Below are 27,293 nucleotides of genomic sequence, written 5' to 3'. Positions count from 1 at the left end.
GCACAACAGCACTCTCCCACCCAAGTTCCCCAGCAACTGATGTACATAGGCTCACTGCCTCTAGTTCTGGGGGTAGCACATAGCCCTCAAGCCTAGTAGCCATGGATGGCCTTCTCCATGCATTTGTCCAACCCCCTTTTAAACCCATCCAAATTGGTGGCCATCACTACATCCTGTGGTAGTGAATTCCATAGTATAACTCTGTGCTGTGTGAAGAAGTCCTTCCTTTTATCTGTCCTGAATCTCCCACCAATCAGCTTCATGGGATGACCCCAGTGGATTCTAGTATTTTGAGAGAGGGAGAAAAATGTCTCCCTATCCACCTTCTCCACACCATGCATAATTTTATAGACCTCTATCATGTCTCCCCTGACCCTCCTTTTTTCCAAGCTAAACAATCCCAGCTGTTGTAACCTTTTCTCATAGGGGAGATGCTCCAGTCCCTCGATCATTTTAGTGGCCCTTTTCTGCACCTTTTCCAGCTCTACAATATCTTTTTTTTAGATGTTGTGACCAGAACTCGACACAGTATTCCAAGTGTGGCCACACCATAGATTTCTTTAAGGGCAACATGATTTTGGCAGTTTTGTTCTCATTTCCTCTTCTAATTATGCCTAACATGTAGTTTGCCTTTTTTACAGCGGCCGCAGACTGGGTTGACATCTTCATCAAACTGTCCAAGTTGGAAAATCCCCACGATCTCTTTCCTTATCAGCCACTGCTAGCTCAGATCCCATCAGGCTATACTTGAAGAGGGGATTTTTTGCCCCAATGTGCATCACTTTACACTTGCTTACACTGAACCACATTTGTCATTTAGATGCCCATTCTCCCAGTTTGGAGAGATCCTTTTGGAACTCTTCACAATCCCTTTTTGTTTTAACTGCCCTAAATAATTTGGTATCATCCTTAAACTTGGCCTCTTCACTGCTCACTCCTAATTCCAGATCATTTATTAATAGGTTGAAAAACATTGGTCCTAATACAGATCCCTGTGGGACCCCACTAGTTACTTCCCACCATTGGAAGAATTTACCATCTCTCCAAACTGGGGATTTACCATTTATTCCGACTCTCTGCTTTCTGCTCTTTAACCAGTTACTGATCCATAAGAGGACCTCTCCTCTTATTCCATGACTGCTAAGTTTGCTCAGGAGTCTTTGGTGAGGGACTTTGTCAAAAGCCTTTTGGGAGTCTCGAAGAACTCTAAAAGGTTAGTGAGGCAGGACATACCTTTGTGGAAGCTGTGTTGATTCTTTTTCAGCAGGACTTGCTTACTAATTTTATCTTTAATAATGCTTTCAACCAATTTACCCAGAACAGACAATAAGCTAACTGGCCTGTAATTTCCCTAAACCACTCTGGATCCCTTTTTTAAAAATGGTGTTACGTTGGCCATCTTCCAGTCCTCTGGTACAGAGGCTGATCTTAGGGACATGTGACATATTTTGGTTAGAAGAACAGCAACTTCATATTTCAGTTCTTTGAGAACTCTAGGGTGGATACCATGTGGGCCCGGTGATTTATTTGCTTTCCATTTCTAAATAAGGTGGAAAATTTCATAATTTGTTACCACTATTTGCCTCAGTTCTTCAGACTCCCTTCCTGAAAACATCAGTTCAGGCACAGGTATCTGTTCTATATCTTCTGCAGTGAAGACGGATGAAAAGAATTCATTCAGGTTCTCTGCAATCTCATTGTCATCCTTCAGTACTCCTTTAACTCCATTGTCATCCAACGATCTAACTCCCTCCCTAGATGGTTTTCTGCTTCTGATATCTTTAAAGAATTCTTTATTGCTGGCCTTGATGTTGTTAGCGATATGCTCTTCAAAATGCTCTTTTGCATCTCTTATCGTCTGCTTGCATCGCTTTTATGCAAGCTTGTGCTCCCTTTTGTTTTCCTCCCTTTGGCAAGACTTCCATTTTCTGAAGGAAGCTCTCTTTTCTCTAATAGCTCCCTTAACGGTGCTTGTTAACCATGTCGGTGACCTCTTGGACTTGGTGCTACCTTTCCTAGCCCATGGTATACATTTTAGCTGGGCTTCTATTATTGTGGTTTTGAGTAATCTCCAAGTATTTTGAAGGGATTTAATCCTCTTGACCCCCCCCCTTTTAATTTCCTTTTCACCAGGTCCCTCATTTTAGAGAGGTTTCCTCTTTTGAAGTAGGATGTGACTGTGTTGGACTTCCTGGGCAATTTTCCACTTAAAAGTATATTAAATCTGATAGCACTGTGATCACGGTTTCCAAGTGCTTCAACAACATTTACATCTCATAGTAGGTCCTGGGCGACACCATTTAGGATTAAATCCAAGGTCACCTCCCCTCTGGTCAGTTCTATGACCAACTGTTCTAGGGCACAATCGTTTAGGGCATTGAGAAATTTAACCTCTTTGTTGTGGCTGGAACATGCATTTATCCATTCAGTGTGGGAGTAATTGAAGTCACCCATTATTACAAAACTTCCTTGCTTGGAGGCTTCCCTTATTTGGTTTTCCATCTCAAGATCATTCTGAGCATTCTGGTGTGGGGGACAATAGCATGTTCCTAGCACTAAATTAGTTTTGGAACCTGGTAATGTCACCCACGGCGCTCCTGTGGAAGAGCCTACCCCTTTTCAGTGTTCTAGTTCACTTGACACTGTGCCCTCTTTGATGTACAAGGCAACACCTCCCCTAGTACGCCTTTCCCTGTCCTTCCTATAGAATTTATATCCAGGGATGACCATATCCCACTGGTTCTCTTCACTCCACCAGGTTTCTGTAATGCCCAATATATCCAGGTTTTCCTTTAAAATGAAGCACTCCAATTCTCCCATTTTGGCTCGGAGGCTTCTTGCATTTGCATAAGAACACCTATACACGGTATCCTGCCCCAGATGCCTCTGGTGTGTGCATCTTTTGCTATGGGACAGTGGCTCCTTTCATAGAATAATAGGGTTGGAAGGGGCCTATAAGACCACCGAGTCCAACCCCCATCCAGCTTCATCTTGAATGCCTCCAGTATGGGAAAGCCCACTACCTCCCTAGGTCATTGGTTCCATTGTTGTATTGCTCTAACAATCAGGAAGTTTCTCCTGATGTTCAGCCGGAATCTGGCTTCCTGTCACTTGAGCCCATGATTCCGTGTCCTGCACTCTGGGATGATCAAGAAGAGATCCTGGCCTTCCTCTCTGTGACAGCCGTTCAAGTACTTAAAGAGCGCTATCATATCTCCCCTCAGTCTTCTCTTCTCCAGGCTAAACATGCCCAGTTCTTTCAGTCTCTCTTCATAGGGCTTTGTTTCCAGTACCCTGAACCTCTTTGTTGCCCTCCTCTGAACCCTCTCCAGCTTGCTGCATCCTTCTTAAAGTGTGGTGCCCAGAACTGGACACAGTACTCCAGATGAGGCCTAACCAGTGCTGAGTAGAGGGGAACTAGTACTTCCCGGGATTTGGAAGCTATACTTCTATTAATACAGCACAAAAGAGCATTTGCTTTTTTTGCAGCCGCATCACATTGTTGGCTCGTATTCAGCTTGTGATCGACAACAATTCCAAGATCCTTCTTGCTTGTAGTATTTTTGAGCCACGTATCACCCATCCTGTAACTGTGCCTTTGGTTTCCTTTTCCTAGGTGCAGAACTTGGCATTTATCCCTATTAAATGTCATTCTGTTGTCTTCTGCCCAGCACGCCAGCCTATCAAGATCACATTTGAATTTTGTTTCTGTCTTCCAGGGTATTAGCTATCCCTCCCAATTTGGTGTCATCTGCAAATTTGATCAGCATTCCCTGCACCTCCTCCTCCAAGTCATTCATAAAAATGTTGAAGAGCACTGGGCCCAGGACTGAGCCCTTCGGTGCCCCGCTCATTACCTCTCCCCAGTTGGAGAAGGTCCCACTGATAAGCACTCTTTGAGCCCGATCCTGTAGCCAACTGTGGATCCACCGGATCGTTGTTTCATCTAGCCCACTTTGAGCTAGTTTGCTAATCAGGTTATCATGGGGCACTTTGTCGAAAGCTTTGCTGAAGTCGAGGTATATGATGTCTACAGCATTCCCACGGTCCACAAGGGAGCTTACCTGATCAAAAAATGAGATCAGACTAGTCTGGCAGGATTTGGACAACATTAGCCCTCCTCCAGTCATCTGGCACTTCACCTGTCCTCCCTGATTTCTCAAAGAGAATAGACAGCGGTTCTGAGAGTTTTTCTGCCAGTTCTTTTATTACTCTAGGGTGCTTTTCATCTGGCCCTGGAGATTTGAACTCATTCAAAGTAATGAGGTGTTCCTTGACCATACGCCTATTGATCTCAAGCTGCAACCTTCAGCCTGGACTTCACCTTTGCCAACGGGGTCATAGACTGAGCCAAAGTAGAAATTGAGCACTTCTGCCTTTTCTTTGTCATCTACTTTCATTTTGCCATCCTTATTTACTAGCCAAACCACCATTTAATTTAACAGCTGAACCACCATTTCTTTCCTCTGTCTTCTACTATGCACATATCTGAAGAAAGCCTTTTTGTTGCTTTTAGCATCCCTCACTAACCTCAGCTCATTCTCAGCTTTAGCCTTCATAGAATCATAGAATAGTAGGGTTGGAAGGGGCCTACAAGACCATCGAGTCCAACCCCCTACTCAACGCAAGAATCCAAGTCAGAGCATCCCTGACAGATGGCTGTCTGACCTCGTCTTCAACGCCACCAGTGTGGGAGAGCCCACCACCTCCCCAGGGAATTGGTTCCATAGTCATATTGTTCTAACAGTCAGGAAGTTTTTCCTGATGTTCAGCCGGAATCTGGCTTCCTGTCACTTGAGCCCATTATTCCGTGTCCTGCACTCTGGGATGATAGAGAAGAGATCCTGGCCTTCTTATCTGGGACAACCTTTCAAGTACTTGAAGAGTGCTATCATATCTCCCCTCAGTCTTCTCTTCTCAAGGCTAAACAAGCCCAATTCTTCAGTCTCTCTTCATAGGGCTTTGTTTCCAGTACCCTGAACCTCTTTGTTGCCCTCCTCTGAACCCTTTCCAGTTTGTCTGCATCCTTCTTCAAGTGTGGTGCCCAGAACTGGACACAGTACTCCAGATGAGGCCTAACCAGTGCTGAGTAGTGGGGAACTAGTACTTCCCAGGATTTGGAAGCTATGCTTCTATTAATGCAGCCCAAAAGAGCATTTGCCTTTTTTGCAGCCACATCACATTGTTGGCTCATATTCAGCTGGTGATTGACAACAATTCCAAGATCATTCTCTCTTGTAGTGTTGTTGAGCTGCGTATCCCCCATCTTGTAGCTGTGCATTGGGTTTCTTTTTCCTAGGTGCAGAACTTGGCATTTATCCCCATGAAATGTCATTCTGTTGTTTTCTGCTCCAGTCTATCAGATCACTTTGAATTTTGTTTCTGTCTTCCAAAGTCTTAGCTATCCCGCCCAATTTTGTGTCATCCGCAGATTTTTATTTTATTTTATTATTTTATTATTAAATTTATTAATCGCCCATCTGGCTGGTCACCCAGCCACTCTGGGCGATGTACAACACACAGTAAGAACTGTTTAAAACAATAAAATTCTACAATAAAAACATTTTCTAAAATACCCTAACCCACCCCAAACGCCTGCCTGAACAACAGCATTTTTAATGCACGACGGAAGCTCATTAAAGAGGGAGCATGACGGAGTTCCCTAGGGAGGGAGTTCCACAGAGTGGGGGCCACCACAGAAAAGGCCCTCTCCCTCGTCCCCACCAGTCTAGCTGTCCTGGCTGATGGGACAGAGAGAAGGCCATCCGAGGCTGATCTTGTTAAGCAGCCTGTCTGGTGCTGGAGGCGCTCCTTAAGATAGGCTGGGCCGGAACCATATAGGGTTTTAAAGGTCAAAACCAACACCTTGAATTTGGCCCAGAAAACAACTGGTAACCAGTGCAACTCCTTCAGCACTGGAGTGATGTGATCTCGCCGGCAGCTGCCTTTAATCAGGCGAGCCGCCGCGTTCTGTACCAGCTGCAGTTTCCGAACCGTCTTCAAGGGTAACCCCACGTAGAGCGCATGACAGTAGTCTAAACGAGAGGAGACCAGGGCATGTACTACCGATGGGAGCAGATGGTCGGGAAGGAAGGGGCGCAGCCGCTGTATCAGATGGAGTTGATATAGCGCTGTCCGGCTCACAGCTGACACCTGAGCCTCCATGGACAGCTGGGAGTCCAAAATGACCCCCAGGCTTCGGACCTGTTCTTTCAAGGGTAGCCGTACCCCATTCAACACCAGGTCAACATCCCCCAGCCTCCTCTTGTCTCCCACCAAAAGTACCTCGGTCTTGTCAGGGTTCAGCTTCAGCCTATTCCTCCCCATCCAGCCACTCACCGTCTCCAGACATTTGGACAGGGATTCTACGGCCAACCTTGGTGAAGATTTAAACGAGAGGTAGAGCTGCGTGTCATCCGCATATTGATGACACTGCACCCCAAACCTCCTGATGATAGCCCCCAGCGACTTCACATAGATGTTAAATAGCATCGGGGAGAGGATGGAACCCTGTGGCACCCCACAAGTGAGTGGCCACGGGTCCGAAACCTCCTCTCCCAGTGCTAACCTCTGGTACCTGCCGGAGAGGAAGGACCAGAACCACCGCAATATGGTGTCCCCAATGCCCAACCCCTCCAGGCGGCCCAGGAGGATACCGTGGTCAACGGTATCGAAAGCCGCTGAGAGGTCGAGGAGAACAAGGAAGGAGCATTCACCCCTATCCAGAGCCCTCTTCATATCCAGATTTGATCAGCATTCCCTGTACGTCCTCCTCCAAGTCATTAATAAAAATGTTGAAGAGCACTGGGCCCAGGACTGAGCCCTGCGGTACCCCACTCGTTACCTCTCCCCAGTTTGAGAAGGTCCCCTTGAGAAGCACTCTTTGAGTCCGATTCTGTAGCCAACTGTAGATCCACCAGATTGTTGTGTCATCTAGCCCACTTTGAGCTAAGTTGCTCATCAGGAGATCATGGGGCACTTTGTCGAAAGCTTTGCTGAAATCGAGGTATATGATGTCTACAGCATTCCCATGGTCCACAAGGGAGGCGACTTGATCAAAAGATGAGATCAGATTCGTCTGGCAGGACTTGTTCTTGACAAATCCATGTTGGCTTTGAGTAATCACGGCATTGTTTTCAAGGTGCTTCCAGATGGATTGCTTTATCATCTGCTTCAGAATTTTCCCAGGGATTGATGTCAGACTGACTGGTCTGTAGTTCCCAGGTTCCTCCTTTTTACCCTTTTTGAAGATAGGGACAACATTAGCCCTCCTCCAGTCATCTGGCATTTCACCCATCCTCCATGATTTCTCAAAGGACGCCTTCCGGATGCCATCCCTTCAATCCGGTGCTTCCTGCCTGTACTCTGCCTTTGTAGCTTGACCTTCCTTCCACTTCCTCCTATATGTGTCCTTTTTTGTTTTCAGGTCATCTCTTCAGCTTTTGTGAAGCCACATTGGCTTCTTCTGTTGTATTCCACCTTTTGTTCTTTTTGGAATTGTTTGTAATGGTGTCTTTAGAATTTCCTTTTTTTGACTAATGTTCTACCATGTACTCCTGGCCTATTTCCTCCCTTTCTACATTTGGGCAATCAAAAACATTTTCATCTTCATCCCTTCGGATGAACCAGAATTGAACCAGATGCTTCCCAGCTCCTGTCGGCTTTCCCCCAGGGTTTAGTTTAAAAGTTGCTCTGCTACCCTTTTTATGTTTAGTGCCAGCAGTCTGGTTCCATTTTGGTTCAAGCGGAGCCCGTCCCTCTTGTACAGGCCCAGCTTGTCCCACAATGTTCCCCAGTGCCTAACAAATCTGAACCCCTCCTCCCAGCACCGCCATCTCATCCACGCATTGAGACTTCTCAACTTTGCCTGTCTAGCTAGTCTTGCTTATGGAACAGGTAGCATTTCCAAGAAAGCCACCTCGGTGATCCTGGATTTCAACCTGCTACCTAGCAACCTAAATTTGGCTTCCAGGAACTCATGACTACATGTCCGCACATCATTGGTACCAACACAGGCCACGACCACTGACTCCACCTCAGCACTATCCACTAGGCTATCTAGATGGTGCGTGATATCTGCAACCTTCACATCAGGCAGGCAATTCACCATGCAGTCTGAACACCCATCACAAACCCAGCTGTCTATGTGTCTAATGATCAATTCTCCCACTATCACAAGCCCCTCTCCCCCTGGAGGCACATCCTCAGTGCAACAGGATATTTGTTCGTCTGCTGAGGAATGGGTCCCTGCTAAAGCATCATTTCCCTCTTTCTCAGACTGACACCCTCCTTCCCCGAGACCCACATTCTCCACTGACAACAGAGAAGCTGTCACCCTGGGAGTGGGACACAGCTAAGGTCCCTGAAGGTCTCATCCACCAACCTCTATGCCTCTCTTAGCTTCTCCAGGTCAGCAACCTTGGCCTCAAGGGAACAAGCTTGTTCCCTGACAGCCAAGAGCTCATTACACTGAGCACACGCCCACAACTTCTGTCCAGCAGGTAGATAGTTGAACATGTGGCACTCAATGCAATACACTGGATAGCCCCCACCCCCCTGTTGGCTTTCTACCTTCATAACTGTTTTTTCATTTGGGTGTGATTTCCCTGGAAAACTTAGTTGTTTACTATGAGAAGTTGTGGGAATTATTTACAGTTACTTACTGGGAGTAGGGAGGGCAGAGTTCACTGCCCTGTTGCTAAACTCTCACAGTTGCTTAACTGGCTTGTTTGCTGACGCTTTGTCACTGGGGCTCCTCACGCTCAGAGCGCTGGCTCCCTCGCAGGCGCGCCTCCTTATAGAGATAGGCCCAACTGCTGCTGCAGTGAGTCTGATTGGAGGGCCTCATTTGAAGAGCAAGGGAGGCTGTGTGAAAACTCCTGATCAGCACTGGCTTTCAGTGGCTGGGAATGTAGGTCAGCTGGAATACCTCCAAGAGCTTTGGCCTTGGGTTAAAACCATCTGACTTACTGTCCTTGGCAAAAGTGTTAACAGGTTCTGTGATGGAGAACAGAGCAGAGGTGGCATCTGGCTCCTTCGTGCTCTTTTGCAAAGGTTTGCCTGAAGCTTGCTCAGAACGGTGCCCCCACAGCCGGCACTCCATGGGCAGGCTGCAGATCGGCCAGCCTGCTTGGGCTCAGAGGGGTTTCTGCCCTCCACTGCAGAGACTGCCGAGTGCTTTCGAGTGTTCAGAAAACACTTTGTGCACATTAGCTCAGCTACCTTTACGACCCTGGAGTCTGGGCCACAGTTATTACCCCTATTTGTGCTATATGTGTGGAAGGGGAAGGCTGAGGGCCACCAGATAAAAGTATGTTGTAAGTTCAGCTTCTGAGGCCCTGCTCTCTGGCCCACCTTTAGCGAAGATCGGGTTGGCAGCAACCATGGGCTTTTCAGTGGTTGCGCCACAGTTGTGAAATTCTGAAGACATGTTTATTTTGCACGACTTTTTGTGAATGATTTTCTACTAACTCTTGTATATAGTTTTATCTATTTAATATTATTTTAATTATCGTTTTATTATTGCTCCATTGTTCTTACCATGTAAGCCACCTTGGAAAAATCCTATTTTTAAGCTGACAGCCCAGCAAGAGTCTGGCTAGAAAACAACATGAGCTGGCTGAAGAAAGAGAACCAAGATAGGCCAAGTGCATCAGTCCCAGGTGGCTCCCCTGGACACTGCTTGCAAAGGAGGTGCAGGCAGCTAGCTGTGGGGCCTCATGGATTTCCAGGCGAGGCAGGAATCGCTCCCCTCCTGCAATGAGTTTGTATCCTGAGATGGCCATAGACCTGAGAATAGTGAGCCACTTCTGCCATCTGCTCCCCATTCCCTTTGCTTGTAGTTCAGATGTGCTCTCTTTTTTTTCTATTAGAGGGTTGCTTACCAAGCTTTTGGCTGATGCAATACGTTCACCTCCTGAAGCATTAAAAACAAAGCCATACACAAAAGCCTGACACCTTTCCTCATATCTTGTAATTCATATACTGAATGTTTCCTAAATGGAAACTTTCCCTCCATGTAGGAGGGTGTGCTGTACTATTTGAGTAGGCAGATCTGGCGGCGGCTGCCACGTAGGGGTGATGTGAAGTGTGGAGCATGCTGGCCACTTCTTCCATACTTAAGTCTAAGACCAGAAATGCATCCTAGGCCTCTGCTGGACCAATTGAGTGGGAAAGATCAAGCAATGTGTGGCAATCAGTTGGGGGCGGGGGCGTAGGGATTGTGGGCAGGAGGGACGGATCGAGGCCCTGCTTCCACTGCTTTCTAGTGTGGATTCTTAATGTCACCTGGTGGCAAACCTGCAAAACGGCATGCATGCCTCATAAAATCCAATGTGAACATCACTCCTGTCACCCAGAGGAGCAGAAGAAAACTGCAAAGACATACTTTCATATGTTGGTGAAACAATTATTTAGTCATTCATATGGTTAATTTGAAATAAATAATTGAACATCCTGGAAGTGTTCCGAGAATGTCCCACTGGGAATGAGGTGGTCCATTTTTCCTTTGCCTTTCTTCAGTGCTAGGAAAAGGAAGCAGTGCCTTAGCAGAGGGTCTGTGAAGGATGGAATTGCACCTGGGCCCACCTGGGATAGGGTCTCTGCTGTTCTGCTGCCTGTGATCCTTTGGCTTGTGATGTGAAGGATGCAACATTTAATCAGGCAGGCTTTAATAGACACTTGTCCCCATGCTGCCTCTGCATCTTGCTGGAATTCACACACACCTCTGTGTACATCCCTGCACAAAAACTTCAGCTCGGGGGGGAGGGGAGCCCCTTTGCTCCAGCAATCCCAAATGTCGAGATGGTCTTGCTTCTTTTTAAAGTTGATGACAGAATTTGAGATGGAGTAAATGAAAGTCAGCAGGCATACCTGCTATAGTTAATGGAGCTTTCTCAACTGGCCAATCATGAACATTTTACACAAAGTCCCAGGGCAGAGACGATCTCTCCAAGTTTGCCATCATGGGTGGTTCAGCATGCAACCCAAAGCCTCTTGCTGAGAAGACATCCAAGTCACAAGGAGCGTCAGGGCAGAAATGGGTGGGATGGTGCAAGGCTCAGCATGAGAGAAGCCAGGATCAGTGGGCAGAGGGGTGGCATTGTAACCCCCTTTCCAAACAATCCAGTGAGGTCTGAGGATGTGACCAATGATCCATGTGTGAATCTGCTCTCTGGGCACTGAAGTATTTTGCAGCAGTCGCTATTCACCAAGACCAGAAGGGATTGTAAGAAAATACTCTTTTCCTGTGCTGTGATATGAACCTCCCTGCCTTTTAAGTTACTCCCGTCTGCTGAAGATGAAGTCTTCCCCTTTGCCCACCCACTCACAGCCAGACACCAGAATGGCCACCCCATAGAGCTTGCCTGCAGGGCTAAGTCCCACCTGGAAGCTGGTCGCAGATGTGCTGCAGCAGGCATTGCAGCACATCTCCCAGCAGCCCCGTGCCAAAAGCAGAGTTGCCCTGTGTGCGCGTGAACACTGGCTTGCTGTGCTTCTGGGGGGATGCAGCAGGCCCAGCGCTGGCCCCCGCTGCGCAAAAGGCGACTCTCCTCCAGGCACCCCCTGCTGACCGGGTGGTTGGGGCGAGAACAAGCAGCAAGGAGAGGCTGCTGCAGCCATACTTGGGGGGGATTACTGCCTGCCCCCGGCTCCTGTGCTGTGGGAGCAGTGGGCTCCTTGACTGGGACCTCCTCAGATCTTGCACTAGGCCTGCAGGCTTCATCTCCTTTGGGTGCAGACGAGCAGGAGAGTATAAACGAGCTGTGCTGGTCAGGCCTCGGTGGGCCCGTCTTGGCCAGCCTCGTAGACACCCAGGGAGCAGCCCCAAGCCCGGTCAGCCCATCGGTCTGCCAAGCCCTTGGCTTTGGCTGCATTTCCCTGGGCTTCAGGCTGAGGAGGGTCTGCGCCAGCCTTGCCTGGAGGTGCTGCCAGGGGCTGCACCTGGGACCTTTTGCCTGCACAGCAGCTGTGCCTCCAGTTTCAACAGTGGACAGCCAGACGCTTCAGGGAAGTGTGGAGGCAGCGCCCCCCCTCCTGCTGCTGCTCCCCGCCCAGCCACTGGCAGAGGCAGGCTGCTCCTGAAACAGCAGGCTCCATCACAGCCCCCGAACGCCAGGACAACATTCCCCAAGCTAACTCTGTGTGGTGTAGTTCTTCCTTGTGTCTGCCCTGAACCAACTGCCAACCCATCTAATTTGGGTGCTCATGAGTTCTAGGAGGAGGAGGAGGGGAGGAAGAACTTCCTCTCTCTTCTCAGTTCTCCATACAGTGCATCCATAATGGTATAGCGGGGGGGGGGGTGAGAGAGAGAGAGAGAGAGAGAGAGCGCCAGCGAGTGCCCTAGCTCTTCCACCAACATATTATTATTATTATTATTATTATTATTATTATTATTATCATTATTATATTTATACCCTGCCTTTTTCCCAGTACTGGGACACAAGGCAGCTTACAAAAATTAAAACATATACAATTAAAACATACAAAAATATGCAAAAGTTAAAATATAAATAAACAACAATATAATTAAAATTATATTAAAACATTAAAACAGCATTTTAAAACAATATTTTAGCAGCTTACCCCCAGGTGCCAACTATGTCCCAAAGGCCTGCTGGAACAAGAATGTTTTAGTCTGCCTCCAGAAACACTTCAAGTAGGGAGACATCCTAGCCTCCCTGGGAAGGGCGTTCCACAGCTGTGGGGCAGCCACCAAGAAGGCCTTCTCCCGGCTTCCCACCAAACATGCCAGTGACAGTGGTGGGACTGAGAGAAGGGCCTCCCCAGAGGATCTCGGGACATGGGCAGGTTCATAAGGGAGGATTCGATCTTTCAGATAACCTGGACTGGTGCCGTATAGGGCTTTATAGGTCATAGCCAGCACTTTGAATTGTGCCCGGAAACAGACTGGAAGCCAGTGAAGCTGTTTTAACACAGGAAAAGAGTATGTATGCTCCCTGTAACCAGCCCCAGTCAACAGTCTGGCAGTAGCTCTTTGAACCAACTGCAGTTTCTGAACACTCTTCATAGGCAGCCCCACGTAGAGCGTGTTGCAGGAATCCAAACGGGATATAACTAAGGCATGTGTCACCGTGGCCAGATCAGACATCTCCAGGAACAGGCGCAGACCTTTTTTTTTTTTTTTTTTTTTTTTTAACTTTCTGGAATTTTACGCAAATTTAGTCGTAGAAAAATACAGAAAATTAAAAAAATACCAGCTGAAAATGGGCATTTTGGGTAGATTTGTGCATTGGGGGGGGTAGGTTGTGCATATATGTAAGTGTGAATTTGCACAATTTTGGGAAATTGGAAAAATTCTGATTCCGTCAATGAGCAGATGATGGAATAAAAGGCACCTGACAATCCCTGAAACACAGACGGAACAGATTTCACAAAAGCCATACATCCTTCCTGGCAGCCATCTGGTAGCCATCTCGTGGTAGGGAATCTGCGCTGCATGAAACAGCCCTCCTTTCGACTGTCATGAACCTCCCACCCATCAGCTTCTTTGGATGACCCCACTGGTGACGCCCTGATGTGAGAGGGAGCAAAACCAAACTTTTTCAGCACCGTTCATAATCCTTTGAACTTTGATCATGTCCTGCCAAACCTAACTTTCCCTTCATCTGTGGAAAGTTACACCACCCTCCCTGTTTCTGCACCTTTTCCAGATCCGCAGTAGCCATTTTTGAGATGTGGTGACTAGAACTGTACACAGTATTGCAAGCATGATCACACCATATGTTTGTATTTGTATAAGGACATTACAGTATTGGCAGTTTTATCTTGATTCCTTTCCTAATAACCCCCAACGTGGAGTTTGCATTTTTCATGGCCACTGCACACTGGCTCAACGTTTTCATCAAGCTGTCTCCCACAACCCTAAGATGCCTTCCCTGGCCAGTCACTGCCACCTCAGATCCCAGAACTGTAGTCTAGTGAGTCATTTAGTCCTTTTGCAGATTAAAATATAGTGCCATTAGGGAGAATCAGGGTGCCGATGGTAAATACTGCAATTCAGCCTACTAAAGTACTGCACTAAATATTTGTAAAGTTTATTTTTAAAAAAAATCATAATTGTAAGACAACACATGGTTAAGGGGAATGATTACGATTAGATACAATTTGTCCTTGATTGTGACAAGGTTAATAATAAGGTAGCATAATGTTATATTATTAGATTATGAATCTCCATGATTGCACAGAGGGGTTGCACAATGTTGGTAAACTGTCAGAACCAGCTTTCATTCATGAAAGGATATGAAATCTATTTTGATTAATGCAATGAAGCTGGCTGTGAAATCTACGCATATATTAATAGAACTGGATTAACCTGGTTTTCTTATTATCAGTTCATTTGTCTTAAGACAAAGCTGTATAAGCACATCGTGTAATTTTCCCACATGCTATCTATTTTTATGGCTGTTAGTATCCTGTTCCAGGTTCTTCAGGTAACCTTTTTCTGCAGCATTTGCATGTTTCCAGATGTTGTGAACGAGAAAACCCATTGCTAAAGCGAATGATGTGGATCATCGGAGCCACGTGTCATCTGTGCAGGAATCAGCCACATTGTTTATTTTTCATTTTGTCATTCAGCTTGCGAGTCGCCCTACAGCTGAAGCTCTCAGGGTGACAAGAGCTGAGCCAGGACATTTTGATGCCTGAGGCATTTTGCAGCAAATCCCCACCCCCCACCCCAGCTACTACCCTAGGCTGCCCAAACTATTTTGTCTCCAGAAGCAGAAAATCCCACAAGTACCTTTCCCCTGCCTGGCAGCAAAACTCCAGTAATACATGAAATAACTATCCACGCGCTCCCTTTTCATGGCACCCGGATCTGCTCTGCTTGAGGCGGCCCCCTCCCTCTACCTAATAGCAGGGCCTTCCCAGCCTAGGAATGTCCCCAGGTAGCAAAATCCGAGGCATATTTACTTGGAAGTCCCACTGTGTTCAGTGGAGCTTCCTCCGAAGTAAAAGTGGAAAAGACCATTTAACTTTTGACTTAGTTTTGACATGTTGGGGTTCTATGATTTTAACACTGCTATCTACCCTAAGCTCTTGGAATGGGGTAGACTATATGAGAAAAAATATCTGTGCTATCTCCACATTCGATGCGTGACAGGAAGTTTAAAAGAACCATTTCTTAAATCAAATGCACACTCTGCTCAGTGTCCTTTCCCCATTCAATTTTACATGCTGATTTTACAGATGTAGGCATGCAAAAAACAAAAAGCAATTTAAAATTAATTTAAGTGTCATCTCTGTAAACAACCTTTCACTTCTTTTTTGCAGTACCATAAAAATCAATTACCAGAAAATATGCAAGCTGCACTCCTAAAATATAAATCCTGAAGTCACTCACTAGAGACTTAGTCCCACTGAGTTCATTGGGAATGACTTCTGCGTAAAGAGGCAGAGGGCTGTGCAAGGAAAGTGTGACTGACTCCAGTCCTCCCGCTCAAACTGAGCTTCTTCAGCTGACATGAGCCATGCAGTCTGAGGCTCGGGCTTGTCCCAGAGCAGTGCAGCTGAGGAAGGCTCTCCTGCGGCTCTACTGGGGTGCATCCCTCACTCACTGCAAGGGAGGTGCAGGAAGAGTGGCGGCAGCATTGACCTAAGGAAGCGCTGGGGCCACCGCACAGCCCAGTCAGAGGAGGAGCACGGTGTCCACAGTGGGAGGCTCAGGTGGGCAGGCATGCTGGGGCCCAGCTCTGCACGCCTCTGCGGGGTTTCGAGAGTCTGAAAGGCTGCTGCTCACTGCCACGCTGCCTCTGGTCTGGCTGGCAGCTTCTGCTTGCTGCCACTTGCCCTCCTCCTCTGCCTCACCCCGAGGTGACTCGGAAGGTGACGCAGCCACTGCGGGACATTGGCTGGGCCAGCGCAGCACCTGCCTTTCCCACTCCTGGTTGCTGAGCACCTTCAGTCTAAGAGGGAAGAAGCCAGGCGCTGGCTCAGCTCTGAGACCAGCTGCATGTGGGGCCTCATTCTCTTTTCAGGGTGGCATCAGTGTGGGCAAGCTGCAAGCGGGTGACGGGGGGGCATGCATTCACTTCTCTGCTCCCCAATCCTCCTCTTGAGTGTGGGGGCTCACCTTGCCTTCCGGTGAGTTGCAAGTGGCTGCAGCAGATGGGGGAGAAAGAAGTAAGTGGGATGGCTAATCTAGATGCCCTGATGTCCTCCTGCAAAGAAGATCCCATCCTACTTCAAGCCCTATGCTGAATGAAGAATGCCACACTGCCTGGCTTTTCCTCTGCTCGTACAGAATCCACAAACAACAAACAGCCAACGTATTGGGGTTGGACTCGATGGTCTTATAGGCCCCTTCCAACCCCATTCTATGATTCTAGTCTGTATCTGAAATGGCAGGAATAACCAAGCCGATGCCCAGGCAAGCCTTGCTTGCGGTGCCTTCTGTTGTGTTGCTTGTCCTTTCACCGGAGAGGCTTATGTCTCTCCTGGCCTTCTGATGGCCTCCTTTCTCCTTTCCCCTTCTCTTGCAGGTGTCCCATTTACTTTACCATGGAAAGGCTGGTCCTCTGCCTACTGGTTATGAGCACTGCTGTGGAGGCCACAATGTGTCCGACGCGTTGCGTGTGCCAGACCCTGTCGCCCTCCTTCACAATTCTCTGCACCAAAACTGGGCTGCTCTTTGTTCCCCCCAGCATTGACCAGCGAACGGCCGAGCTTCGGCTGATGGACAATTTTATCACCACCCTGCGGCGGAAGGATTTTGCCAACATGACGAACCTGATTCACTTGACGCTGTCCCGAAATACAATCAGTCAGATTATGCCTTATGCGTTTTTTGATCTCAAAGGCCTTCACGCATTACATCTGGATAGTAATAGACTCACCTATGTCAATGAGGATCACTTCAAAGGATTAATCAATCTTCGCCACTTAATTCTCAGTAACAACCAATTACACTATATTTCACCTGGGTCTTTGGATGATTTCATTGACACAATTGAGGATCTGGATCTATCCTACAATAATCTTGTTAATATTCCTTGGGAAACTATTGGGAGGCTCTCAAATGCCAACACCATCAGCTTGGATCATAACCTCATTGATTTTGTCCCTGAAGGAATCTTCTCCAACCTTCACAAATTAGCCCGACTGGACATGACCTCCAACAAATTGAAAAAGATACCCCCCGACCCTCTTTTCTCCCGCATCCCTGTCTATGCCAAGCCAAAGGGGTCCCCCTTGTCCTCCCTGGTGCTGAGCTTTGGAGGGAACCCCCTGCACTGCAACTGTGAACTTGTGTGGCTGCGGCGTCTGACCCGTGAAGACGACTTGGAGACCTGTGCCTCTCCACCAGAGCTGATGGGTAAGTACTTCTGGTCCATTCGAGAGGAGGAGTTTATCTGTGAGCCTCCCATGATTACACACAGGACCCCAAAGCAGGTTGTCATGGAAGGACAGGGCATTTCCTTGAAGTGTAAAGCTGTGGGTGATCCAGAGCCATATGTCCGCTGGATTTCACCTGAGGGGAAGCTGGTCTCCAACACTTCCCGAACAATTTCCTATGAGAATGGGACTCTGGATATTTTGGTGACTTCTGCAGAGGAAAAGGGCACATTTACATGCATCGCATCCAATGCTGCAGGAGAGTCCACTGCGCCAGTTGAACTCATGGTCAGTCCATACCCTCACCTTGCAAACAGCACAAACTGTGACAAGGAAGCAGAGCCGGGCCCCTCGGACATCCTGATTTCAGCCAAGTCAAGCTTCCCCAATGAGACCAAATCTCACCAAGAGCAGACGGTGGCAGTTGCAGAGCTGACGTCCTCCTCTGCTCTCATCCAGTGGCCTTCCCAGCACCACGTCCCAGGAATACGAATGTTCCAGATCCAGTACAACAGCTCTGCTGATGACATACTTGTGTACAGGTAAGCATACTGCTCTCACTTTGGCTTACACTAGATCTTTTAAAATGGTGGCAACGGGAGGAAACAGGCCTTTATACTGGAGAGGAGTACAAGCAAGTGCTCTCGTTGCGTGGTTGATGTCACTGAAGTAGAAGACGTGGAGAAACCTTCGTGTCCATAACAAGGAGCATGCGCCACAAGGGCTGTTTCCCAATAAAAGGGAGGACCTGTGCAGGGGTGCAAGCAAAAGCATATTCCTTAAACTTGCACTTTGCCTTTTTTAGAGTTGTGTTAAAAATGGGGTATTTTAATTGAGGGCCAAACTAGGCATGATGGAAATTACTTGAAAGCAATTAATGTGCACATTTTAAATTAGCCCCGGGAAGGAGTTGGTGCCTGTAGGAGCTTCTCTCCTGAGCCGCATAGCCACTTCAGGTGGGGCAGTTTTCATAGGGACCAGGACCTGCTGCAGTCCTGTGGTGGCTAGTTGTATTTCATGCAACTAATGTGACATCTCACATGGCCCTGACTTGTCAGCCCCTTGGTTCACAACGCTAGGGAGGGAGAATGCCGCCTCCCCAGCCTGAGGAGAGTGCGCCTGGGTACTTCCAGGTGAGGCTTCCATGGTGGAACTGCTCTGCCTCTTTCATGGAATTTCCTAGGAGGATGGGGGTGGGGGGTGTACAGCTGTCATTGTCTCCCATTTGTAGCCTTCCATGTTTTCTCACCTCTTCTTCTATCTTTTCTCTTCCCCGAAAAAGATCTGTTAAGGAAGAAAAGACGGAAAGCTTGCACAAGGCCTTTTGGTGGTCCATACTAGAAGGCCTCCATATGGGAGCACGTCTGGTCAGGGCTCCAACCATCTGGGACAGGAACCTTGCAGGGCCACTTGGGGCTTGCACTGGGGAGGGGTCAGAGCAGGGAAGGAGAAAGGGAATGTCTTCTCTTTCCCACCCTCCTGGAACCTCCCTGTGCTGTGCTGTCTTGCGCTCAAGGGCAGAGCACGTTACTGCTCTCCAGTGGAGAGTGGCGAGGGGTGCGGGAGGGAAGAAGGTGTCTCTTCCCTTGTCTTCCCTGGACGGGCCATGGCTCCCACCCTCCCTACCTCCAGGACCTTATAAACTCTTAGGGCTCAAACACAACAATTGCTGTTTAATTATTAAGGGCATAATCCTATGCATGTTTAGACAGAAAAAAGTCCCACTACTCCCAGCATTCCCCAGCCAGCAAGGGGAATTGCGCCCCTGGTTCACAAATATCTATACTTAAATGTATCAAGGGAATACCCACTCCCTTATTTTTGGACAGCACCAGTTGACTTCCATAATTAATAGGCACTCAACCACCGCAGTTTACAGTTAGAAGGAATGATGGTGCTAATCCTGTTTCAGTGGTTGAGCAGATCTTGTCTCCTGCCTGAGTAGTTTTCTCCCTGAAAACCTCTGCTCCTTCAAGGAGAAAATATCATGAATTCCTGCCAGGTGTCTGTGTGTGTGTGTGCTCATAGTATGTATAGAAGAGAGAGAGTTGTAGAATCATAGAATAGTAGGGTTGGAAGGGGCCTACAAGGCCATCGAGTCCAGCCCCCTGCTCAATGCAGGAATCCAAGTCAGAGCATCCCTGACAGATGGCTGTCCAGCCTCGTCTTGAACGCCGCCAGTGTGGGAGAGCCCACTACCTCCCTAGGCCATGGGTCCCATTGTCGTATTGCTCTCACAGTCAGGATGTTTTTCCTGATGTTCAGCCGGAATCTGGCTTCCTGTAACTTGAGCCCATTATTCCGTGTCCTGCAGTCTGGGATGATTGAGAAGAGAGCTTGGCCTTCCTCCCTGTGACAACCTTTCAAGTACTTGAAGAGCACTATCCTATCTCCCCTCAGTCTTCTCTTCTCCAGGCTAAACATGCCCAGTTCTTTCAGTCTCTCTTCATAGGGCTTTGTTTCTAGTCCCCTGATCATCTTTGTTGCCCTCCTCTGAACCCTCTCCAGTTTGTCTGCATCCTTCTTAAAATGTGGTGCCCAGAACTGGACACAGTACTCCAGATGAGGCCTAACCAGTGCTGAGTAGAGGGGAACTAGTACTTCCCAGGATTTGGAAGCTATGCTTCTATTAATGCAGCCCAAAAGAGCATTTGCCTTTTTTGCAGCCACATCACATGGTTGGCTCATATTCAGCTTGTGATCGACAACAATTCCAAGATCCTTCTCGCTTGTAGTGTGGTTGAGCTATGTATCCCCCATCTCGTAACTGTGCATCTGGTTTCTTTTTCCTAGGTGCAGAACTTGGCATTTATCCCTATGAAATGTCATTCTGTTGTTTTCTGCCCAGCGCTCCAGTCTATGCATATCACTTTGAATTTTGTTTCTGTCTTCCAAAGTATTAGCTATCCTGCCCAATTTGGTGTCATCTGCAAATTTTATCAGCATTCCCTGCACCTCGTCCACCAAGTCATTCATAAAAATGTTGAAGAGCACTGGGCCCAGGACCGAGCCCTGCGGTACCCCACTCGTTACCTCTCCCCAGTCAGAGAAGGTCCCATTGAGAAGCACTCTTTGAGCCCGATTCTGTAGCCAACTGTGGATCCACCGGATGGTTGTTTCATCTAGCCCACTTTGAGCTAGTTTGCTCATCAGGAGATCATGGGGCACTTTGTCGAAAGCTTTGCTGAAGTCGAGGTATATGATGTCTACAGCATTCCCACGGTCCACAAGGGAGGTTACTTGATCAAAAAATGAGATCAGATTCATCTGGCAGGACTTGTTTTTGACAAATCCATGTTGGCTTCGAGTAATCACGGCATTGTTGTCAAGGTGCTTCCAGATGGATTGCTTTATCATCTGCTCCAGAACTTTCCCAGGGATTGATGTCAGACTGACTGGTCTGTAGTTCCCAGGTTCCTCCTTTTTACCCTTTTTGAAGATAGGGACAACATTAGCCCTCCTCCAGTCATCTGGCACTTCCCCCATCCTCCATGATTTCTCAAAGAGAATAGACAGCGGTTCTGAGAGTTCTTCTGCCAGTTCCTTTCTTACTCTAGGATGCAGTTCATCTGGCCCTGGAGATTTGAACTCATTCAAATTAATTAGGTGTTCCTTGACCGTATGCCTATTGATTTCAAGCTGCAATCCTGCCCCTTCAGCCTGTACTTCGCCTTTGCCAGGGGGGTCATAGACCCTCTTTTGAGAGAAGACTGAGCCAAAGTAGGAATTGAGCACCTCTGCCTTTTCTTTGTCATCAGTTATCGTTTTGCCATCCTTATTTAATAGCTGAACCACCATTTCTTTCCTCTGCCTTTTACTATGCACATAGCTGAAGAAAGCCTTTTTGTTGTTTTTAGCATCCCTCGGTAACCTCAGTTCATTCTCAGCTTTAGCCTTCCTGACGCCATCCCTGCAATTCTGTGCTACCTGCCTGTACTCCTCCTTTGTTACTTGGCCTTCTTTCCACTTCCTATATGTGTCCTTTTTTGTTTTCAGGCCATCTCTATGGTTTTTGTGAAGCCACATTGGCTTCTTCTGTTGTCTTCCACCTTTTCTTCTTGTTGGAATTGTTTGTAATTGTGCCCTGAGAATTTCCTTTTCTAAAAGCTCCCACCCATCTTGGACTCCTTTTCTCGTTAGCGTCGCTTGCATGGGACCATACTGATCATTGTTCTGAGTTTATGAAAATCAGCTTTCCTAAAATCCAGGGTACGCCTTTGGCTACACTCGGCTTTTGCTTCCCTTAGAACCAAGAACTCAAGTACAACATGGTCGCTTTCCCCCAGAGTTCCTGTAACTGCTACTTTATGCACTAAGTCATCTCTGTTGGTTAGTATCAAGTCAAGGATAGCCGATCCTCTAGTTTCTTCCTCTACTTTCTGTAGGAGGAAGTTATCCACCACACAAGTCAGGAATTTCCTGGAGGGGCCATGTTTTGCAGAATTTGTCTCCCAACAAATATCGGGGAAATTGAAGTCCCCCATTACTACTACATCATGCTTCCTTAAAACATTGGCTATTTGCTTTTCAAAAGTTTCATCCTTGTCTTCTCTTTGATTGGGTGGCCGGTAGTAGACTCCGACTACCAGGTTCCTTTTATTCTTTGCTCCATTGATTTTGATCCAGATGCTCTCGATGGGGCTACCAAGCTCCTCCTCCTGTATTTCTGTGCAGAGATATGTATTTTTCACATACAATGCAACCCCACCTCCCTTTCTGTTCCTCCTGTTCTTTTTGAACAAGTTATAGCCTTCAATTGCTGTATTCCAGTCATAAGAGTCATCCCACCAAGTCTCAGTTATACCTATGAAGTCATAATTTCCCTCCTGTATTAACAGTTCAAATTCATTCTGTTTGTTTCCCATACTCTGGGCATTAGTATATAGACATCGAAGACCATGTGCTTCATAGTCTGGCTTTCTTCCTACATGTGTCTGAAGAATATTATTGGGCGCTATCAGAGCTGTTCTCTCCATTGCGGTGCATGAGCCTACGTCCATTGTTACCCCCACCATTACATCTCCCTTCCCCGTAGGATTCAGTTTAAAGCCCTCCTGAAGAAGTTCTTCATGCTGTGGCCAAACACATTCTTCCCATCCTTTGTGAGGTGCAACCCGTCCCTTGCCAACAGCCCATCTTCCAGGAAGTATAGCCCGTGGTCCCAGAATCCAAATCTCTCTCGTCGGCACCACCTTCGTAGCCAGTCGTTCACCCGGAGTATTTGTCTTTGCCTTTCTATCCCTCTTCTCACTACTGGAAGGATGGATGAGAAAACTATCTGGGCCCCAAAGTTCTTGAGTTTCCTTCCCAAAACTTGAAAGTCTGACGTGATCTCTTCGTAGCTCCGCTTGGCAGTATCATTTGTTCCCACATGGGTGAGAAGAAAGGGATACCTGTCAGTGGGCTTAATGAGTGCAGGCAAACTTTCAGTCACGTCTCTAATCCGTCCTCCCGGGAGACAACATACCTGGTGAGTCCATGGGTCTTCGTGACATACTTGGGTCTCGATCCCACACAGCAAGGAGTCTCCCACTACTACCACTCTTCTCTTCTTGTTGTAGGCCTGGGTTTCATTGCCTCTGTTTGACTGACCTTCAGCCTCTTGCTCACTCTCATGTAGGTTCCCCTGTGAATCTTCCTCTCCAGGCTGTCCTCCAGTCTCATCCGCAAGTACCTGGAATCGGTTCCACAGCTCCACTGTTTCCACTGGTGCAGACTGGCGGCTAGTTGTTCTCCTCCTAACTGTCACCCTTTTCCAAGGAGTATCCTCTACTCCATTTTTCTTCACCTCAGCATTTCCCACTGCCTCATCTTGCTGTTGCTCTTCAAGCTTCTGGTCTTCCGTTTGCTGCTGTAGTTCCCCCATTCTGTCCAAGAACGCTTCGTGTTGTGCTTCATAGAGTGTGAAGGGGCGAGGAATAGTTCTCCTGTTGGTGCCACCCACTCTCCATCACCTCTACAATCTTTATGTGCTTTTAAATGTTAACTGTTTTTAATATTTTTTATTTATTTAAATCTTGTTATATTTACATTTTAATGCAAAGTGCCTAGGGATTTTACTATATTAAGCAGTTTAGAAGCATCGTAATGAATAAGTAAAGACATCTCTGCAGGCCTCCTGCTCATCAGGAGATCATGGGGCACTTTGTTGAAAGCTTTGCTGAAGTCGAGGTATATGATGTCTACAGCATTCCCACGGTCTACAAGGAAGGTTACTTGATCAAAAGATGAGATCAGATTCGTCTGGCAGGATTTGTTCTTGACAAATCCATGTTGGCTTCGAGTAATCATGGCGTTGTTTTCAAGGTGCTTCCAGATGGATTGCTTTATCCTCTGCTCCAGAATTTTCCCAGGGATTGATGTCAGACTGACTGGTCTGTAGTTCCCAGGTTCCTCCTTTTTACCCTTTCTGAAGATAGGGACAACATTAGCCCTCCTCCAGTCATCTGGCACTTCCCCCGTCCTCCATGATTTCTCAAAGAGAATAGACAGCGGTTCTGAGAGTTCTTCTGCCCATTCCTTTCTTACTCTAGGATGCAGTTCATCTGGCCCTGGAGATTTGAACTCATTCAAAGTCATTAGGTGTTCCTTGACCATATGCCTGTCGATCTCAAGCTGGAATCCTGCCCCTTCAGCCTGTACTTCACCTTTGCCAGGGGGGTCATAGACCCTCTTTTGAGAGAAGACTGAGCCAAAGTAGGAATTGAGCACCTCTGCCTTTTCTTTGTCATCAGTTATCGTTTTGCCATCCTTATTTAATAGCTGAACCACCATTTCTTTCCTCTGCCTTTTACTATGCACGTAGCTGAAGAAAGCCTTTTTGTTGTTTTTAGCATCCCTCGGTAACCTCAGCTCGTTCTCAGCTTTAGCCTTCCTGACGCCATCCCTGCAGTTCTGTGCTATCTGCCTGTACTCCTCCTTTGTTACTTGGCCTTCTTTCCGCTTCCTATATGTGTCCTTTTTTGTTTTCAGGCCATCTCTAAGCTTTTTGTGAAGCCACATTGGCTTCTTCTGTTGTCTTCCACCTTTTCTTCTTGTTGGAATTGTTTGTAATTGTGCCCTGAGAATTTCCTTTTTTAAAAGCTCCCACCCATCTTGGACTCCTTTTCTTGGACTTGAACTTCCCATTTTGATTGCTGTTGCTGCTGGTGTAACAAAAATTTTGCTGCTGGTTAATTTCATAGAAAGATTACAGCTTTAAGATCATTGCCCAGAGAATTGTGACTATCGGGCAGCCTAAAAGTGTAGTAGTAAATAAAAAAGCGGCAGCAGCAAGTATCAAATGATGAAGCTCCAGTTGAAGCTGCACAAGGGCATGTCATGCAGAAGGAAATCAGGAGAACCACATCATATTTTCAGCAAGTGTTAACAGCCAATGCATGTAACCTGTGTGCATGACAGACAGGTGTTTTCAGCTGCAGGCATCATGTAGTACGAGTGCCAGGGCTCTGGAACTGGACTCATGCTTGAAACCCATTAAAATGAAAGGGACTTTGCATTTCACCATGGGATGTCATTTAGCTGATTTCAATTGGATTTTTGTTGTTGTTGTTTATTCGGTCAGTTGCTTCCGACTCTTCGTGACTTCATGGACCAGCCCACGCCAGAGCTTCCTGTCGGCTGTTGCCACCCCCAGCTCCCCCAAGGTCGAGTCCGTCACCTCCAGAATATCATCCATCCATCTTGCCCTTGGTCAGCCCCTCTTCCTTTTGCCTTCCACTTTCCCTAGCATCAGCATCTTCTCCAGGGTGTCCTGTCTTCTCATGATGTGGCCAAAGTACTTCAGTTTTGCCTTTAATATCATGCCCTCAAGTGAGCAGTCTGGCTTGATTTCCTGGAGTATGGACTGGTTTGATCTTCTTGCAGTCCAAGGCACTCTCAGAATTTTCCTCCAGCACACCTAAATCAATGGGATTTAGGTGTGCCTTATTTTTACTAAATGTCGCCTATATAATGTATGTTATGGTAAATGTCCAGGGACTGTTAATGTGATGTACAGCCAAAAGCCCTGGTTCTCTGCCCGGTCTTCAGCTGCAGCTGCAACAGAGTCAAGTCGATGGAGCAAATATTGATTTTAGGGGATTCTGGCAGCACCTGGGTGTCCTGAGAGGCACTTGGGGTAAATTTGGGCTGTGCAAATTGCCACTAAGAACTTCTCCCATTTTCCACCCAAAGATAAAAGAGCGGCAGCTGATGTTTCTCAGGTTTAGACACAGCTTTTTTTTCCTGCCTGCTGATGGATAAGGAAAGATGATGGAGAGAAGCAGGAGGGCTGATGAGCCACACCTGTGCCCCTCTGGGGATGTGCCTAGTGATCCTGAGGGCTCTCAGAGAGCATTGCTCTATGCAGTTTTGTTTCACTGCAGAGTTCAGACGTGTATCATGACGTTCTCTTGTGGTCACCAGCCAAATGTCCAGCACTTATTTGTTCCTCTGCCAGGACACCTAACATAAGAAAATAAGAAGAGCCGTGCTGGATCAGACCAAGGGTCCATCTACTCCAGCATGCTGTTCACACAGGGGCCGACCAGCTGTCGACCAGGAACCCGCAAGCAGGGCGTGAGTGCAACAGCACCCTCCCACCCATGCTCCCCAGCACCTGGTGTACATAGGCTCACTGCCTCTTGTACTGGAGGGAGCATAGAGCCTTCAAGCCTAGTAGCCACCGATAGCCTTCTCCTCCAGGAATTTGTCCAACCCCCTTCCAAAGCCATCCAAATTGGTGGCCATCACTACATCCTGTGGTAGCGAATGCCAGAGTTTGACTATGCGCTGTGTGAAGAAGTCCTTCCTTTTATCCGTCCTGAATCTCCCACCAGTCAGCTTCATAGGATTGCCCCAATGGGTTCTAGTGTTTTGAGAGAGGGAGAAAAATGTCTCCCTATCCACATCCCCCACATCAGGCATAATTTTATAGACCTCTATCATGTCTCCCCTTTTACCCTCCTGTTTGTTCCTTTCCCCTTCACAGATCTGTGCATTGTCCTTTGTTCTTCTGCTGCTGTGGACTAACTCTGTGTTCCTTTGCAGGATGATTCCAGCTGTCAGCAAGTCCTTCTTCCTGACTGATCTGGTTGCGGGGCGTGACTATGACCTTTGTGTCCTCGCTGTTTATGACGACGGTGTGACCTCTCTGACGGCAACCATGGTGGTGGGATGTGTGCAGTTCACCACAGAGGATGAGTACAGGCAGTGCCAATCCCTCCACGCCCAGTTTCTCGGTGGGACAATGATCATCATCATCGGAGGCATCATTGTGGCCTCAGTTCTTGTTTTCATTTTCATTCTCCTGATGAAATATAAAGTTTACACCCACCATCACAAAAACACTAAAATGAGCAATGTTTGTTCTCAGACCAACGGCAGCCGAAGTGGCTCTGTGGCTCATTCCAGCCCCAGACTGGCTGAGGGGCTGCAGCAGGAATGTGCAGCCTGGCCTCACAGAGACAAAACTGTGCTCGATCTGGAGGTTGAGCGAGCAGCGCCTGCAGACATGGCAGCTTTGAGACGTCAGCAGCCATGCTGAGGGCAGGCAAGTGGTGCGAAACAATAACTTGTGTGGTTGCATTTTAAGCTTCACTACTATTGTCTATTTTTAAGATAAGATGGTTTAAAAAACTATTTTTTTAATCTGTAAAAGTTCTTGCATTCTTAACTATTTTTGTTGCACTGTATTAAATATAAAGTGTGTGATTTGCAAGGTTTCTATTCATTCTTACATACTACACTAGCAATCAAGTCTGAATCGGTGCTCACAAAGCCGCCTTTGGTGCAATCTACCAGTCCTCCGAAGAGGGCTGTTCTCTCCGGCTCAGTGGTCCCTTTAACCCAGATTGGAGGACCATTTTTGACCAGAAGGCAGAATTGGCTCCAGGCAAGCAGTGAGTGACAGACACTCTGCACAGGCTTAGGACATAGTGAAATGGAAAGAAGAGTAA

General features: G+C 47.4%; 1 protein-coding gene across 4 annotated transcripts in view; it reads left to right on the top strand.

Annotated features, from left to right (window-relative positions):
* The window catches only part of LOC146337379 (leucine-rich repeat and fibronectin type III domain-containing protein 1-like protein), a 120,881-nt gene extending 93,823 nt beyond the window's left edge, over positions 1 to 27,058 (top strand). For all 4 annotated transcript variants that reach the window (XM_084814501.1, XM_084814500.1, XM_084814502.1 and 1 more), the window contains 2 exons: positions 16,503 to 17,897; positions 26,386 to 27,058. In XM_084814501.1, coding sequence (XP_084670627.1) covers positions 16,522 to 17,897; positions 26,386 to 26,881 — 1,872 coding nt within the window. In that variant the 5' untranslated portion in view covers positions 16,503 to 16,521 and the 3' untranslated portion in view covers positions 26,882 to 27,058. The remainder of the gene's footprint in view (positions 1 to 16,502; positions 17,898 to 26,385) is intronic.
* The last annotated feature ends 235 nt before the right edge of the window (positions 27,059 to 27,293 follow it).

The sequence above is a fragment of the Heloderma suspectum genome, chromosome 10, assembly GCF_057233095.1.
Source record: "Heloderma suspectum isolate Gila_16-S chromosome 10, 16-S_ref, whole genome shotgun sequence".
Lineage (NCBI taxonomy): Eukaryota > Metazoa > Chordata > Lepidosauria > Squamata > Helodermatidae > Heloderma > Heloderma suspectum.
This window is presented reverse-complemented; position numbering and strand designations above follow the sequence as displayed.